At 40.1% G+C, this 21,341-nt stretch overlaps 1 protein-coding gene across 2 annotated transcripts in view; it reads right to left on the bottom strand.

The window, feature by feature from the left end:
* Positions 1-1,336: 1,336 nt before the first annotated feature.
* The window catches only part of LOC124026212 (kinesin-like protein KIF3C), a 38,174-nt gene continuing 18,169 nt past the window's right edge, over positions 1,337-21,341 (bottom strand). For both annotated transcript variants that reach the window (XM_046339323.1, XM_046339324.1), the window contains exons 5-7: positions 1,904-2,012; positions 1,618-1,775; positions 1,337-1,538 (exon numbers count right to left, since the gene is read on the bottom strand). In XM_046339323.1, coding sequence (XP_046195279.1) covers positions 1,454-1,538; positions 1,618-1,775; positions 1,904-2,012 — 352 coding nt within the window. In that variant the 3' untranslated portion in view covers positions 1,337-1,453. The remainder of the gene's footprint in view (positions 1,539-1,617; positions 1,776-1,903; positions 2,013-21,341) is intronic.

Below are 21,341 nucleotides of genomic sequence, written 5' to 3' on the forward strand. Positions count from 1 at the left end.
GAGAGGGAGAGATATGGAAGGGAGAGAGAGATATGGAAGGGAGAGGGAGAGATATGGAAGGGAGAGATATGGAAGGGAGAGGGAAAGATATGGAAGGGAGAGAGAGATATGGAAGGGAGAGGGAGAGATATGGAAGGGAGAGATATGGAAGGGAGAGGGAGAGATATGGAAGGGAGAGATATGGAAGGGAGAGGGAGAGATATGGAAGGGAGAGGGAGAGATATGGAAGGGAGAGGGAGAGATATGGAAGGGAGAGGGAGAGATATGGAAGGGAGAGGGAGAGATATGGAAGGGAGAGGGAGAGATATGAAAGGGAGAGAGAAAGATATGGAGAGGGAGGGAGAGATATGGAAGGGAGAGGGAGATATGGAAGGGAGAGAGAAAGATATGGAGAGGAGAGATAGGGAGAGATATGGAAGGGAGAGGAGAGATATGGAAGGGAGAGGGAGAGATATGGAAGGGAGAGGGAGAGATATGGAAGGGAGAGGGAGAGATATGGAAGGGAGAGAGAAAGATATGGAAGGGAGAGGGAGAGATATGGAAGGGAGAGAGAAAGATATGGAAGGGAGAGGGAGAGATATGGAAGGGAGAGGGAGAGATATGGAAGGGAGAGGGAGATATATGGAAGGGAGAGGGGGAGATATGGAAGGGAGAGGGAGAGATATGGAAGGGAGAGGGAGAGATATGGAAGGGAGAGAGAAAGATATGGAGAGGGAGGGAGAGATATGGAAGGGAGAGGGAGAGGTATGGAAGGGAGAGAGAAAGATATGGAGAGGGAGAGGGAGAGATAGGGAGAGATATGGAAGGGAGAGGGAGAGATATGGAAGGGAGAGGGAGAGATATGGAAGGGAGAGGGAGAGATATGGAAGGGAGAGGGAGAGATATGGAAGGGAGAGAGAAAGATATAGAGAGGGAGAGGGAGAGATATGGAAGGGAGAGGGAGAGATATGGAAGGGAGAGGGAGAGATATGGAAGGGAGAGGGAGAGATATGGAAGGGAGAGAGAAAGATATGGAAGGGAGAGGGAGAGATGGAAGGGAGAGGGAGAGATATGGAAGGGAGAGGGAGAGATATGGAAGGGAGAGGGAGAGATATGGAAGGGAGAGGGAGAGATATGGAAGGGAGAGGGAGAGATATGGAAGGGAGAGAGAGAGATATGGAGAGATATGGAAGGGAGAGGGAGAGATATGGAAGGGAGAGAGAGATATGGAGAGATATGGAAGGGAGAGGGAGAGATATGGAAGGGAGAGAGAGAGATATGGAGAGATATGGAAGGGAGAGGGAGAGATATGGAAGGGAGAGAGAGATATGGAGAGATATGGAAGGGAGAGGGAGAGATATGGAAGGGAGAGGGAGAGATATGGAAGGGAGAGAGAGATATGGGAGAGGGAGAGGGAGAGATATGGAAGGGAGGGAGAGATATGGAAGGGATAGGTAGTGAGATAGGTTGCTCTTCACTGGGCGGCAGTGGGCGTGGCTATAGAATGGGTTGCCAGGGAGGTGGAGGTGGAGGAAGTGATGGCTCGCGGGGTCTGACACCTGGAACAGGAAGAAGATATGACATCACACAAGGACAGGTTAAGAGACACGTGATCTGGCGGAGGTGTGCGTGTCTCACCAGGATCGTGACATGCGGACACGTGCAGCTCGCTCCCTGTGGGGAACGTTGTCTGTTGGGTAGGGGCTATAATTAGGCCCCACCTCCGATGGCCGGTGGTCCAATGAGACAGTGGTGGGATGAGTCATGTCCAGCTCCAGGAACATGATGTTCTCAGCCTACACACACACACACACACACACACACATAGAGGCATAGAGGAGGAAACAAAGCTTCTTTTTTTTTAAAGAATTGGGTTACATAACTACCAGAGCATATTCACTCTCCCTATCACACACACACTTACCCGGTATCTGGAGTGAGCTCCCATCGCTAAGGAGATCCGTGCGTACTGGCTGATTGGTCGTTTGTATCCGACTGCAGAAGCCGGCCTCTTCTTCATCTGGCTGAACTGACTGAGAGAGGGAGAGAAAATAATGTGGAAACCTTTATTTAATTCCACATATCACATTAAATTCTAGAAAGAGTTAAACATTTCAGAGGGCACAAATACAAGGACAGATACAGAAAGCACCTTGTGCTCCATACAGCTAGACTGACCATAACAGATGAAACAGAGCAGGACCTTCTCCATACAGCTAGACTGACCATACCAGCTGAAACAGAGCAGTACCTTCTCCATACAGCTAGACTGACCATACCAGCTGAAACAGAGCAGTACCTTCTCCATACAGCTAGACTGACCATACCAGCTGAAACAGAGCAGTACCTTCTCCATACAGCTAGACTGACCATACCAGCTGAAACAGAGCAGTACCTTCTCCATACAGCTAGACTGACCATAACAGCTGAAACAGAGCAGTACCTTCTCCTCCATACAGCTAGACTGACCATACCAGCTGAAACAGAGCAGTACCTTCTCCATACAGCTAGACTGACCATACCAGCTGAAACAGAGCAGTACCTTCTCCATACAGCTAGACTGACCATAACAGCTGAAACAGAGCAGTACCTTCTTCTCCAGACAGCTAGACTGACCATACCAGCTGAAACAGAGCAGTACCTTCTCCATACAGCTAGACTGACCATAACAGATGAAACAGAGCAGGACCTTCTCCATTCAGCTAGACTGACCATACCAGCTGAAACAGAGCAGTACCTTCTCCTCCAGACAGCTAGACTGACCATACCAGCTGAAACAGAGCAGTACCTTCTCCTCCATACAGCTAGACTGACCATACCAGCTGAAACAGAGCAGTACCTTCTTCTCCATACAGCTAGACTGACCATACCAGCTGAAACAGAGCAGTACCTTCTCCATGCAGCTAGACTGACCATACCAGCTGAAACAGAGCAGTACCTTCTCCATGCAGCTCGACTGACCATACCAGCTGAAACAGAGCAGTACCTTCTCCTCCATACAGCTAGACTGACCATACCAGCTGAAACAGAGCAGTACCTTCTCCATACAGCTAGACTGAATATAACAGCTGAAACAGAGCAGTACCTTCTCCATGTAGCTAGACTGACCATACCAGCTGAAACAGAGCAGTACCTTCTCCTCCATGCAGCTAGACTGACCATACCAGCTGAAACAGAGCAGTACCTTCTCCTCCAGACAGCTAGACTGACCATACCAGCTGAAACAGAGCAGTACCTTCTCCTCCATACAGCTAGACTGACCATACCAGCTGAAACAGAGCAGTACCTTCTCCTCCAGACAGCTAGACTGACCATACCAGCTGAAACAGAGCAGTACCTTCTCCAGAAGGCTAGACTGACCATACCAGCTGAAACAGAGCAGTACCTTCTCCATGCAGCTAGACTGACCATACCAGCTGAAACAGAGCAGTACCTTCTCCTCCATACAGCTAGACTGACCATACCAGCTGAAACAGAGCAGTACCTTCTCCAGACAGCTAGACTGACCATACCAGCTGAAATAGAGCAGTACCTTCTCCTCCATACAGCTAGACTGACCATACCAGCTGAAACAGAGCAGTACCTTCTCCTCCAGACAGCTAGACTGACCATACCAGCTGAAACAGAGCAGTACCTTCTCCTCCAGACAGCTAGACTGACCATACCAGCTGAAACAGAGCAGTACCTTCTCCTCCATGCAGCTAGACTGACCATACCAGCTGAAACAGAGCAGTACCTTCTCCATACAGCTAGACTGACCATACCAGCTGAAACAGAGCAGTACCTTCTCCATGCAGCTAGACTGACCATACCAGCTGAAACAGAGCAGTACCTTCTCCTCCATACAGCTAGACTGACCATACCAGCTGAAACAGAGCAGTACCTTCTCCTCCATACAGCTAGACTGACCATACCAGCTGAAACAGAGCAGTACCTTCTCCATACAGCTAGACTGACCATACCAGCTGAAACAGAGCAGTACCTTCTCCTCCAGACAGCTAGACTGACCATACCAGCTGAAACAGAGCAGTACCTCGCTAGCTGGTTTTGGACAGGCCAGCAATCTGAAGGCCACATACTGGTAGCCTATGTACCGGTAGCCTGTGTAACGGTAGCCTGTGTGCCGGTAGCCTGTGTGCCGGTAGCCTGTGTGCCGGTAGCCTGTGTTCCGGTAGTCCGTGTACCGGTACACTAAGTGCATGGCTGAGATCTATCAGTGCTCTAGCTTACTCTCATCACCAAGGCTTTTCAAGCGTGAGACAGAGATGCACACAGACAGACACAGATACACACATACAGATAGACACAGATACACACATACTACAGATAGAGATACAGACACTACAGATACAGACACTACAGATACAGACACTACAGATACAGATACTACAGATACAGACACTACAGATACAGACACTACAGATACAGACACTACAGATACAGATACTACAGATACAGATACTACAGATACAGACACTACAGATACAGATACAGACACTACAGATACAGACACTACAGATACAGACACTACAGATACAGATACTACAGATACAGATACAGACACTACAGATACAGACACTACAGATACAGACACTACAGATACAGACACTACAGATACAGCCACTACAGATACAGACACTACAGATACAGACACTACAGATACAGACACTACAGATACAGATACAGACACTACAGATACAGATACAGACACTACAGATACAGACACTACAGATACAGACAATACAGATACAGATACAGACACTACAGATACAGACACTACAGATACAGACACTACAGATACAGATACAGACACTACAGATACAGATACTACAGATACAGACACTACAGATACAGATACAGACACTACAGATACAGCCACTACAGATACAGACACTACAGATACAGACACTACAGATACAGATACAGACACTACAGATACAGACACTACAGATACAGACACTACAGATACAGACAATACAGATACAGATACAGACACTACAGATACAGACACTACAGATACAGACACTACAGATACAGATACAGACACTACAGATACAGATACAGACACTACAGATACAGACACTACAGATACAGACAATACAGATACAGATACTACAGATACAGATACAGACACTACAGATACAGACACTACAGATACAGACACTACAGATACAGATACAGACACTACAGATAGAGATACAGACACTACAGATACAGATACAGACACTACAGATACAGACACTACAGATACAGATACTACAGATACAGACACTACAGATACAGATACTACAGATACAGACACTACAGATACAGATACTACAGATACAGATACAGATACTACAGATACAGACACTACAGATACAGACACTACAGATACAGATACTACAGATACAGATACTACAGATACAGATACTACAGATACAGACACTACAGATACAGATACAGATACAGATACTACAGATACAGATACTACAGATACAGACACTACAGATACAGACACTACAGATACAGACACTACAGATACAGATACTACAGATACAGACACTACAGATAGAGATACAGACACTACAGATACAGATACTACAGATACAGACACTACAGATACAGATACTACAGATACAGATACAGACACTACAGATACAGATACTACAGATACAGACACTACAGATACAGATACAGATACAGATACTACAGATACAGACACTACAGATACAGATACAGACACTACAGATACAGATACTACAGATACAGATACAGATACAGATACTACAGATACAGATACAGATACTACAGATACAGACACTACAGATACAGATACAGACACTACAGATACAGATACTACAGATACAGATACAGATACAGACACTACAGATACAGATACAGATACAGACACTACAGATACAGATACTACAGATACAGATACTACAGATACAGATACTACAGATACAGATACTACAGATACAGATACAGATACTACAGATACAGATACTACAGATACAGACACTACAGATACAGACACTACAGATACAGATACTACAGATACAGATACTACAGATACAGACACTACAGATACAGACACTACAGATACAGATACAGACACTACAGATACAGATACAGATACAGACACTACAGATACAGATACAGATACTACAGATACAGATACTACAGATACAGATACTACAGATACAGACACTACAGATACAGATACTACAGATACAGACACTACAGATACAGATACTACAGATACAGATACTACAGATACAGATACAGACACTACAGATACAGACAATACAGATACAGATACTACAGATACAGATACAGACACTACAGATACAGATACAGATACAGATACAGACACTACAGATACAGATTCTACAGATACAGATACAGACACTACAGATACAGATACTACAGATACAGACACTACAGATACAGATACAGACACTACAGATACAGATACAGATACAGATACAGACACTACAGATACAGATTCTACAGATACAGATACAGACACTACAGATACAGACACTACAGATACAGATACAGACACTACAGATACAGATACAGATACTACAGATACAGACACTACAGATACAGACACTACAGATACAGACACTACAGATACAGACACTACAGATACAGACACTACAGATACAGACACTACAGATACAGACACTACAGATACAGATACTACAGATACAGACACTACAGATACAGATACTACAGATACAGACACTACAGATACAGACACTACAGATACAGACACTACAGATACAGACACTACAGATACAGATACAGACACTACAGATACAGATACTACAGATACAGACACTACAGATACAGATACTACAGGTACAGACACTACAGATACAGACACTACAGATACAGATACAGACACTACAGATACAGATACAGACACTACAGATACAGACACTACAGATACAGATACAGACACTACAGATACAGATACAGACACTACAGATACAGATACAGACACTACAGATACAGACACTACAGATACAGATACAGATACTACAGATACAGACACTACAGATACAGACACTACAGATACAGACACTACAGATACAGATACTACAGATACAGACACTACAGATACAGACACTACAGATACAGATACTACAGATACAGATACAGACACTACAGATACAGACACTACAGATACAGATACTACAGATACAGATACAGACACTACAGATACAGACACTACAGATACAGACACTACAGATACAGATACTACAGATACAGATACAGACACTACAGATACAGACACTACAGATACAGACACTACAGATAGAGATACAGACACTACAGATACAGACACTACAGATACAGACACTACAGATACAGATACAGACACTACAGATACAGATACAGACACTACAGATACAGACACTACAGATACAGACACTACAGATACAGACACTACAGATACAGACACTACAGATACAGATACAGATACAGACACTACAGATACAGATACTACAGATACAGACACTACAGATACAGATACAGACACAACAGATACAGATACTACAGATACAGACACTACAGATACAGACACTACAGATACAGACACTACAGATACAGACACTACAGATACAGATACAGACACTACAGATACAGATACTACAGATACAGACACTACAGATACAGACACTACAGATACAGATACAGACACTACAGATACAGACACTACAGATACAGATACTACAGATACAGACACTACAGATACAGACACTACAGATACAGATACAGATACTACAGATACAGATACTACAGATACAGATACTACAGATACAGACACTACAGATACAGATACTACAGATACAGATACAGACACTACAGATACAGATACTACAGATACAGATACTACAGATACATATACTACAGATACAGACACTACAGATACAGATACTACAGATACAGACACTACAGATACAGATTCTACAGATACAGATACAGACACTACAGATACAGACACTACAGATACAGACACTACAGATACAGATACAGACACTACAGATACAGATACAGACACTACAGATAGAGATACAGACACTACAGATACAGACACTACAGATACAGATACTACAGATACAGACACAGATACTACAGATACAGATACTACAGATATAGACACTACAGATACAGATACTACAGATACAGACACTACAGATACAGATACAGACACTACAGATACAGACACAGACACTACAGATACAGACACTACAGATACAGACACTACAGATACAAATACTACAGATACAGACACTACAGATACAGACACAGATACTACAGATACAGATACTACAGATATAGACACTACAGATACAGATACTACAGATACAGACACTACAGATACTACAGATACAGACACTACAGATACAGACACTACAGATACAGATACAGACACAGACACTACAGATACAGGTACAGACACTACAGATACAGACACTGCAGATACAGATACAGACACTACAGATTCAGATACAGACACTACAGATAGAGATACAGACACTACAGATACAGACACTACAGATACAGATACTACAGATACAGATACTACAGATACAGATACAGACACTACAGATACAGTCACTACAGATACAGATACAGACACTACAGATACAGATACAGACACTACAGATACAGATACAGACACTACAGATACAGATACAGACACTACAGATACAGATACAGATACTACAGATACAGACACTACAGATACAGATACAGACACTACAGATACAGATACTACAGATACAGACACTACAGATACAGATACTACAGATACAGATACAGACACTACAGATACAGACACTACAGATACAGACACTACAGATACAGATACTACAGATACTACAGATACAGATACTACAGATACAGATACTACAGATACAGATACTACAGATACAGACACTACAGATACAGATACTACAGATACAGACACTACAGATACAGACACTACAGATACAGACACTACAGATACAGACACTACAGATACAGACACTACAGATACAGATACAGATACTACAGATACAGACACTACAGATACAGACACTACAGATACAGATACAGACACTACAGATACAGATACAGATACTACAGATACAGACACTACAGATACAGATACTACAGATACAGACACTACAGATACAGATACAGACACTACAGATACAGATACAGATACTACAGATACAGACACTACAGATACAGACACTACAGATACAGACACTACAGATACAGATACTACAGATACAGATACAGATACTACAGATACAGATACTACAGATACAGACACTACAGATACAGATACTACAGATACAGACACTACAGATACAGACACTACAGATACAGACACTACAGATACAGACACTACAGATACAGATACAGACACTACAGATACAGATACTACAGATACAGACACTACAGATACAGATACTACAGGTACAGACACTACAGATACAGACACTACAGATACAGATACAGACACTACAGATACAGATACAGACACTACAGATACAGATACTACAGATACAGACACTACAGATACAGACACTACAGATACAGATACTACAGATACAGATACAGATACAGACACTACAGATACAGATACTACAGATACAGACACTACAGATACAGACACTACAGATACAGACACTACAGATACAGATACAGACACTACAGATACAGACACTACAGATACAGACACTACAGATACAGACACTACAGATACAGATACAGACACTACAGATACAGACACTACAGATACAGATACAGACACTACAGATACAGACACTACAGATACAGACACTACAGATACAGATACTACAGATACAGATACAGACACTACAGATACAGATACTACAGATACAGATACAGACACTACAGATACAGACACTACAGATACAGATACTACAGATACAGATACAGACACTACAGATACAGATACTACAGATACAGACACTACAGATACAGATACTACAGATACAGACACTACAGATACAGATACTACAGATACAGATACAGACACTACAGATACAGATACTACAGATACAGACACTACAGATACAGATACAGATACAGATACTACAGATACAGACACTACAGATACAGATACAGACACTACAGATACAGATACTACAGATACAGATACAGATACAGATACTACAGATACAGATACAGATACTACAGATACAGACACTACAGATACAGATACAGACACTACAGATACAGATACTACAGATACAGATACAGATACAGACACTACAGATACAGATACAGATACAGACACTACAGATACAGATACTACAGATACAGATACTACAGATACAGATACTACAGATACAGATACTACAGATACAGATACAGATACTACAGATACAGATACTACAGATACAGACACTACAGATACAGACACTACAGATACAGATACTACAGATACAGATACTACAGATACAGACACTACAGATACAGACACTACAGATACAGATACAGACACTACAGATACAGATACAGATACAGACACTACAGATACAGATACAGATACTACAGATACAGATACTACAGATACAGATACTACAGATACAGACACTACAGATACAGATACTACAGATACAGACACTACAGATACAGATACTACAGATACAGATACTACAGATACAGATACAGACACTACAGATACAGACAATACAGATACAGATACTACAGATACAGATACAGACACTACAGATACAGATACAGATACAGATACAGACACTACAGATACAGATTCTACAGATACAGATACAGACACTACAGATACAGATACTACAGATACAGACACTACAGATACAGATACAGACACTACAGATACAGATACAGATACAGATACAGACACTACAGATACAGATTCTACAGATACAGATACAGACACTACAGATACAGACACTACAGATACAGATACAGACACTACAGATACAGATACAGATACTACAGATACAGACACTACAGATACAGACACTACAGATACAGACACTACAGATACAGACACTACAGATACAGACACTACAGATACAGACACTACAGATACAGACACTACAGATACAGATACTACAGATACAGACACTACAGATACAGATACTACAGATACAGACACTACAGATACAGACACTACAGATACAGACACTACAGATACAGACACTACAGATACAGATACAGACACTACAGATACAGATACTACAGATACAGACACTACAGATACAGATACTACAGGTACAGACACTACAGATACAGACACTACAGATACAGATACAGACACTACAGATACAGATACAGACACTACAGATACAGACACTACAGATACAGATACAGACACTACAGATACAGATACAGACACTACAGATACAGATACAGACACTACAGATACAGACACTACAGATACAGATACAGATACTACAGATACAGACACTACAGATACAGACACTACAGATACAGACACTACAGATACAGATACTACAGATACAGACACTACAGATACAGACACTACAGATACAGATACTACAGATACAGATACAGACACTACAGATACAGACACTACAGATACAGATACTACAGATACAGATACAGACACTACAGATACAGACACTACAGATACAGACACTACAGATACAGATACTACAGATACAGATACAGACACTACAGATACAGACACTACAGATACAGACACTACAGATAGAGATACAGACACTACAGATACAGACACTACAGATACAGACACTACAGATACAGATACAGACACTACAGATACAGATACAGACACTACAGATACAGACACTACAGATACAGACACTACAGATACAGACACTACAGATACAGACACTACAGATACAGATACAGATACAGACACTACAGATACAGATACTACAGATACAGACACTACAGATACAGATACAGACACAACAGATACAGATACTACAGATACAGACACTACAGATACAGACACTACAGATACAGACACTACAGATACAGACACTACAGATACAGATACAGACACTACAGATACAGATACTACAGATACAGACACTACAGATACAGACACTACAGATACAGATACAGACACTACAGATACAGACACTACAGATACAGATACTACAGATACAGACACTACAGATACAGACACTACAGATACAGATACAGATACTACAGATACAGATACTACAGATACAGATACTACAGATACAGACACTACAGATACAGATACTACAGATACAGATACAGACACTACAGATACAGATACTACAGATACAGATACTACAGATACATATACTACAGATACAGACACTACAGATACAGATACTACAGATACAGACACTACAGATACAGATTCTACAGATACAGATACAGACACTACAGATACAGACACTACAGATACAGACACTACAGATACAGATACAGACACTACAGATACAGATACAGACACTACAGATAGAGATACAGACACTACAGATACAGACACTACAGATACAGATACTACAGATACAGACACAGATACTACAGATACAGATACTACAGATATAGACACTACAGATACAGATACTACAGATACAGACACTACAGATACAGATACAGACACTACAGATACAGACACAGACACTACAGATACAGACACTACAGATACAGACACTACAGATACAAATACTACAGATACAGACACTACAGATACAGACACAGATACTACAGATACAGATACTACAGATATAGACACTACAGATACAGATACTACAGATACAGACACTACAGATACTACAGATACAGACACTACAGATACAGACACTACAGATACAGATACAGACACAGACACTACAGATACAGGTACAGACACTACAGATACAGACACTGCAGATACAGATACAGACACTACAGATTCAGATACAGACACTACAGATAGAGATACAGACACTACAGATACAGACACTACAGATACAGATACTACAGATACAGATACTACAGATACAGATACAGACACTACAGATACAGTCACTACAGATACAGATACAGACACTACAGATACAGATACAGACACTACAGATACAGATACAGACACTACAGATACAGATACAGACACTACAGATACAGATACAGATACTACAGATACAGACACTACAGATACAGATACAGACACTACAGATACAGATACTACAGATACAGACACTACAGATACAGATACTACAGATACAGATACAGACACTACAGATACAGACACTACAGATACAGACACTACAGATACAGATACTACAGATACTACAGATACAGATACTACAGATACAGATACTACAGATACAGATACTACAGATACAGACACTACAGATACAGATACTACAGATACAGACACTACAGATACAGACACTACAGATACAGACACTACAGATACAGACACTACAGATACAGACACTACAGATACAGATACAGATACTACAGATACAGACACTACAGATACAGACACTACAGATACAGATACAGACACTACAGATACAGATACAGATACTACAGATACAGACACTACAGATACAGATACTACAGATACAGACACTACAGATACAGATACAGACACTACAGATACAGATACAGATACTACAGATACAGACACTACAGATACAGACACTACAGATACAGACACTACAGATACAGATACTACAGATACAGATACAGATACTACAGATACAGATACTACAGATACAGACACTACAGATACAGATACTACAGATACAGACACTACAGATACAGACACTACAGATACAGACACTACAGATACAGACACTACAGATACAGATACAGACACTACAGATACAGATACTACAGATACAGACACTACAGATACAGATACTACAGGTACAGACACTACAGATACAGACACTACAGATACAGATACAGACACTACAGATACAGATACAGACACTACAGATACAGATACTACAGATACAGACACTACAGATACAGACACTACAGATACAGATACTACAGATACAGATACAGATACAGACACTACAGATACAGATACTACAGATACAGACACTACAGATACAGACACTACAGATACAGACACTACAGATACAGATACAGACACTACAGATACAGACACTACAGATACAGACACTACAGATACAGACACTACAGATACAGATACAGACACTACAGATACAGACACTACAGATACAGATACAGACACTACAGATACAGACACTACAGATACAGACACTACAGATACAGATACTACAGATACAGATACAGACACTACAGATACAGATACTACAGATACAGATACAGACACTACAGATACAGACACTACAGATACAGATACTACAGATACAGATACAGACACTACAGATACAGATACTACAGATACAGACACTACAGATACAGATACTACAGATACAGACACTACAGATACAGATACAGATACAGATACAGATACAGATACAGACACTACAGATACAGATACTACAGATACAGACACTACAGATACAGATACTACAGATACAGATACAGATACAGACACTACAGATACAGATACAGACACTACAGATACAGACACTACAGATACAAACACTACAGATACAGACACTACAGATACAGACACTACAGATACAGATACTACAGATACAGATACTACAGATACAGATACAGACACTACAGATACAGACACTACAGATACAGACACTACAGATACAGATACAAACACTACAGATACAGACACTACAGATACAGATACAGACACTACAGATACAGACACTACAGATACAGATACTACAGATACAGACACTACAGATACAGATACTACAGATACAGACACTACAGATACAGACACTACAGATACAGATACTACAGATACAGATACAGACACTACAGATACAGACACTACAGATACAGACACTACAGATACAGATACAGACACTACAGATACAGACACTACAGATACAGATACAGACACTACAGATACAGACACTACAGATACAGATACTACAGATACAGACACTACAGATACAGATACTACAGATACAGACACTACAGATACAGATACTACAGATACAGATACAGACACTACAGATACAGACACTACAGATACAGATACAGACACTACAGATACAGACACTACAGATACAGACACTACAGATACAGACACTACAGATACAGACACTACAGATACAGATACTACAGATACAGATACAGACACTACAGATACAGACACTACAGATACAGACACTACAGATACAGATACAGACACTACAGATACAGACACTACAGATACAGATACAGACACTACAGATACAGACACTACAGATACAGATACTACAGATACAGACACTACAGATACAGATACTACAGATACAGACACTACAGATACAGACACTACAGATACAGACACTACAGATACAGATACAGACACTACAGATACAGACACTACAGATACAGACACTACAGATACAGATACTACAGATACAGACACTACAGATACAGACACAGACACTACAGATACAGACACTACAGATACAGATACTACAGATACAGACACTACAGATACAGATACTACAGATACAGACACTACAGATACAGACACTACAGATACAGATACAGACACTACAGATACAGACACTACAGATACAGATACTACAGATACAGACACAGACACTACAGATACAGACACTACAGATACAGATACAGACACTACAGATACAGATTCTACAGATACAGATACAGACACTACAGATACAGACACTACAGATACAGACACTACAGATACAGATACAGACACTACAGATACAGATACAGACACTACAGATACAGATACAGACACTACAGATACAGATACAGACACTACAGATACAGATACTACAGATACAGACACAGACACTACAGATACAGACACTACAGATACAGATACAGACACTACAGATACAGACACTACAGATAGAGATACAGACACTACAGATACAGATACTACAGATACAGATACTACAGATACAGACACTACAGATACAGATACTACAGATACAGATACAGACACTACAGATACAGACACTACAGATACAGATACTACAGATACAGACACTACAGATACAGACACTACAGATACAGACACTACAGATACAGATACTACAGATACAGATACTACAGATACAGACACTACAGATACAGACACTACAGATACAGACACTACAGATACAGATACTACAGATACAGACACTACAGATACAGACACTACAGATACAGATACTACAGATACAGACACTACAGATACAGACACTACAGATACAGATACTACAGATACAGACACTACAGATACAGATACTACAGATACAGATACTACAGATACAGACACTACAGATACAGATACTACAGATACAGATACTACAGATACAGACACTACAGATACAGATACTACAGATACAGATACTACAGATACAGACACTACAGATACAGACACTACAGATACAGACACTACAGATACAGATACTACAGATACAGACACTACAGATACAGACACAGACACTACAGATACAGACACTACAGATACAGATACAGACACTACAGATACAGATACAGACACTACAGATAGAGATACAGACACTACAGATACAGACACTACAGATACAGATACTACAGATACAGACACTACAGATACAGACACTGCAGATACAGATACAGACACTACAGATACAGATACAGACACTACAGATACAGATACTACAGATACAGATACTACAGATACAGACACTACAGATACAGACACTACAGATACAGATACTACAGATACAGACACTACAGATACAGATACTACAGATACAGACACTACAGATACAGACACTACAGATACAGATACTACAGATACAGATACTACAGATACAGATACCACAGATACAGACACTACAGACACAGACACTACAGATACAGATACTACAGATACAGACACTACAGATACAGACACTACAGATACAGACACTACAGATACAGACACTACAGATACAGATACTACAGATACAGATACAGATACAGATACTACAGATACAGACACTACAGATACAGATACAGATACTACAGATACAGACACTACAGATACAGACACTACAGATACAGATACTACAGATACAGATACTACAGATACAGACACTACAGATACAGACACTACAGATACAGACACTACAGATACAGATACAGATACTACAGATACAGACACTACAGATACAGATACAGACACTACAGATACAGACACTACAGATACAGACACTACAGATACAGACACTACAGATACAGACACTACAGATACAGATACAGACACTACAGATACAGACACTACAGATACAGACACTACAGATACAGATACAGACACTACAGATACAGACACTACAGATACAGATACAGACACTACAGATACAGATACTACAGATACAGACACTACAGATACAGATACAGACACTACAGATACAGACACTACAGATACAGACACTACAGATACAGATACTACAGATACAGATACAGATACTACAGATACAGATACAGATACAGACACTACAGATACAGACACTACAGATACAGATACAGACACTACAGATACAGATACTACAGATACAGACACTACAGATACAGACACTACAGATACAGACACTACAGATACAGACACTACAGATACAGATACTACAGATACAGACACTACAGATACAGACACTACAGATACAGATACAGATACAGACACTACAGATACAGACACTACAGTTACAGACACTACAGATACAGACACTACAGATACAGACACTACAGATACAGATACTACAGATACAGACACTACAGATACAGACACTACAGATACAGATACAGATACAGACACTACAGATACAGACACTACAGATACAGACACTACAGATACAGACACTACAGATACAGACACTACAGATACAGACACTACAGATACAGATACTACAGATACAGACACTACAGATACAGACACTACAGATACAGATACAGACACTACAGATACAGACACTACAGATACAGATACAGATACTACAGATACAGATACTACAGATACAGATACTACAGATACAGACACTACAGATACAGACACTACAGATACAGATACTACAGATACAGATACAGACACTACAGATACAGACACTACAGATACAGATACAGATACTACAGATACAGATACTACAGATACAGATACTACAGATACAGACACTACAGATACAGACACTACAGATAGAGATACTACAGATACAGATACTACAGATACAGATACAGACACTACAGATACAGACACTACAGATACAGACACTACAGATACAGATACAGACACTACAGATACAGATACAGACACTACAGATACAGACACTACAGATACAGATACAGACACTACAGATACAGATACTACAGATACAGACACTACAGATACAGACACTACAGATACAGACACTACAGATACAGACACTACAGATACAGACACTACAGATACAGACACTACAGATACAGATACAGACACTACAGATACAGACACTACAGATACAGATACAGACACTACAGATACAGACACTACAGATACAGATACAGACACTACAGATACAGATACTACAGATACAGACACTACAGATACAGACACTACAGATACAGATACAGACACTACAGATACAGACACTACAGATACAGATACAGACACTACAGATACAGATACTACAGATACAGATACTACAGATACAGACACTACAGATACAGACACTACAGATACAGACACTACAGATACAGATACTACAGATACAGATACTACAGATACAGACACTACAGATACAGATACAGACACTACAGATACAGACACTACAGATACAGACACTACAGATACAGATACAGACACTACAGATACAGACACTACAGATACAGATACAGACACTACAGATACAGATACTACAGATACAGAAACTACAGATACAGACACTACAGATACAGACACTACAGATACAGACACTACAGATACAGATACAGACACTACAGATACAGATACTACAGATACAGATACTACAGATACAGACACTACAGATACAGAGACTACAGATACAGATACTACAGATACAGATACTACAGATACAGACACTACAGATACAGATACTACAGATACAGATACTACAGATACAGATACTACAGATACAGATACAGATACTACAGATACAGACACTACAGATAAAGACACTACAGATACAGACACTACAGATACAGACACTACAGATACAGATACAGATACAGATACAGACACTACAGATACAGATACAGATACTACAGATACAGACACTACAGATACAGATACTACAGATACAGACACTACAGATAAAGATACTACAGATACAGATACAGATACAGATACAGATACAGATACAGACACTACAGATACAGATACAGACACTACAGATACAGACACTACAGATACAGACACTACAGATACAGATACTACAGATACAGATACTACAGATACTACAGATACAGACACTACAGATACAGACACTACAGATACAGATACTACAGACACTACAGATACAGACACTACAGATACAGACACTACAGATACAGACACTACAGATACAGATACTACAGATACAGATACTACAGATACTACAGATACAGACACTACAGATACAGACACTACAGATACAGATACTACAGATACTACAGATACAGATACTACAGATACAGATACTACAGATACAGATACTACAGATACAGATACAGACACTACAGATACAGACACTACAGATACAGATACTACAGACACTACAGATACAGATACAGACACTACAGATACAGACACTACAGATACAGATACTACAGACACTACAGATACAGATACAGACACTACAGATACAGACACTACAGACACTACAGATACAGATACAGACACTACAGATACAGACACTACAGATACAGATACTACAGACACTACAGATACAGATACAGACACTACAGATACAGATACAGACACTACAGATACAGACACTACAGATACAGATACTACAGATACAGACACTACAGATACAGATACAGACACTACAGATACAGATACTACAGATACAGATACTACAGATACAGACACTACAGATACAGACACTACAGATACAGATACAGACACTACAGATACAGATACTACAGATACAGATACTACAGATACAGACACTACAGATACAGATACAGACACTACAGATACAGACACTACAGATACAGACACAGACACTACAGATACAGATACAGACACTACAGATACAGACACTACAGATACAGATACTACAGATACAGACACTACAGATACAGACACTACAGACACTACCGATACAGATACAGACACTACAGATACAGACACTACAGATACAGACACTACAGATACAGACACTACAGATACAGACACTACAGATACAGATACTACAGATACAGACACTACAGATACAGACACTACAGATACAGACACTACAGATACAGACACAGACACTACAGATACAGACACTACAGATACAGATACTACAGATACAGACACTACAGATACAGACACTACAGATACAGATACAGACACTACAGATACAGACACTACAGATACAGACACAGACACTACAGATACAGACACAGACACTACAGATACAGATACAGACACTACAGATACCGATACTACAGATACAGACACTACAGATACAGACACTACAGATACAGACACAGACACTACAGATACAGACACTACAGATACAGACACAGACACTACAGATACAGACACTACAGATACAGACACTACAGATACAGATACTACAGATACAGATACAGATACAGACACTACAGATACAGACACTACAGATACAGACACTACAGATACAGACACTACAGATACAGACACAGACACTACAGATACAGACACTACAGATACAGACACTACAGATACAGATACTACAGATACAGACACTACAGATACCGATACTACAGATACAGACACTACAGATACAGACACTACAGATACAGACACTACAGATACATACACAGACACTACAGATACAGACACAGACACTACAGATACAGATACAGACACTACAGATACCGATACCACAGATACAGACACTACAGATACAGACACTACAGATACAGACACTACAGATACAGATACTACAGATACAGACACTACAGATACAGACACAGACACTACAGATACAGACACAGACACTACAGATACAGACACTACAGATACCGATACTACAGATACAGATACAGACACAGACACTACAGATACAGACACTACAGATACAGACACTACAGATACAGACACTACAGATACAGATACAGACACTACAGAT

Source organism: Oncorhynchus gorbuscha, unplaced genomic scaffold (assembly GCF_021184085.1).
Source record: "Oncorhynchus gorbuscha isolate QuinsamMale2020 ecotype Even-year unplaced genomic scaffold, OgorEven_v1.0 Un_scaffold_2646, whole genome shotgun sequence".
NCBI lineage: Eukaryota > Metazoa > Chordata > Actinopteri > Salmoniformes > Salmonidae > Oncorhynchus > Oncorhynchus gorbuscha.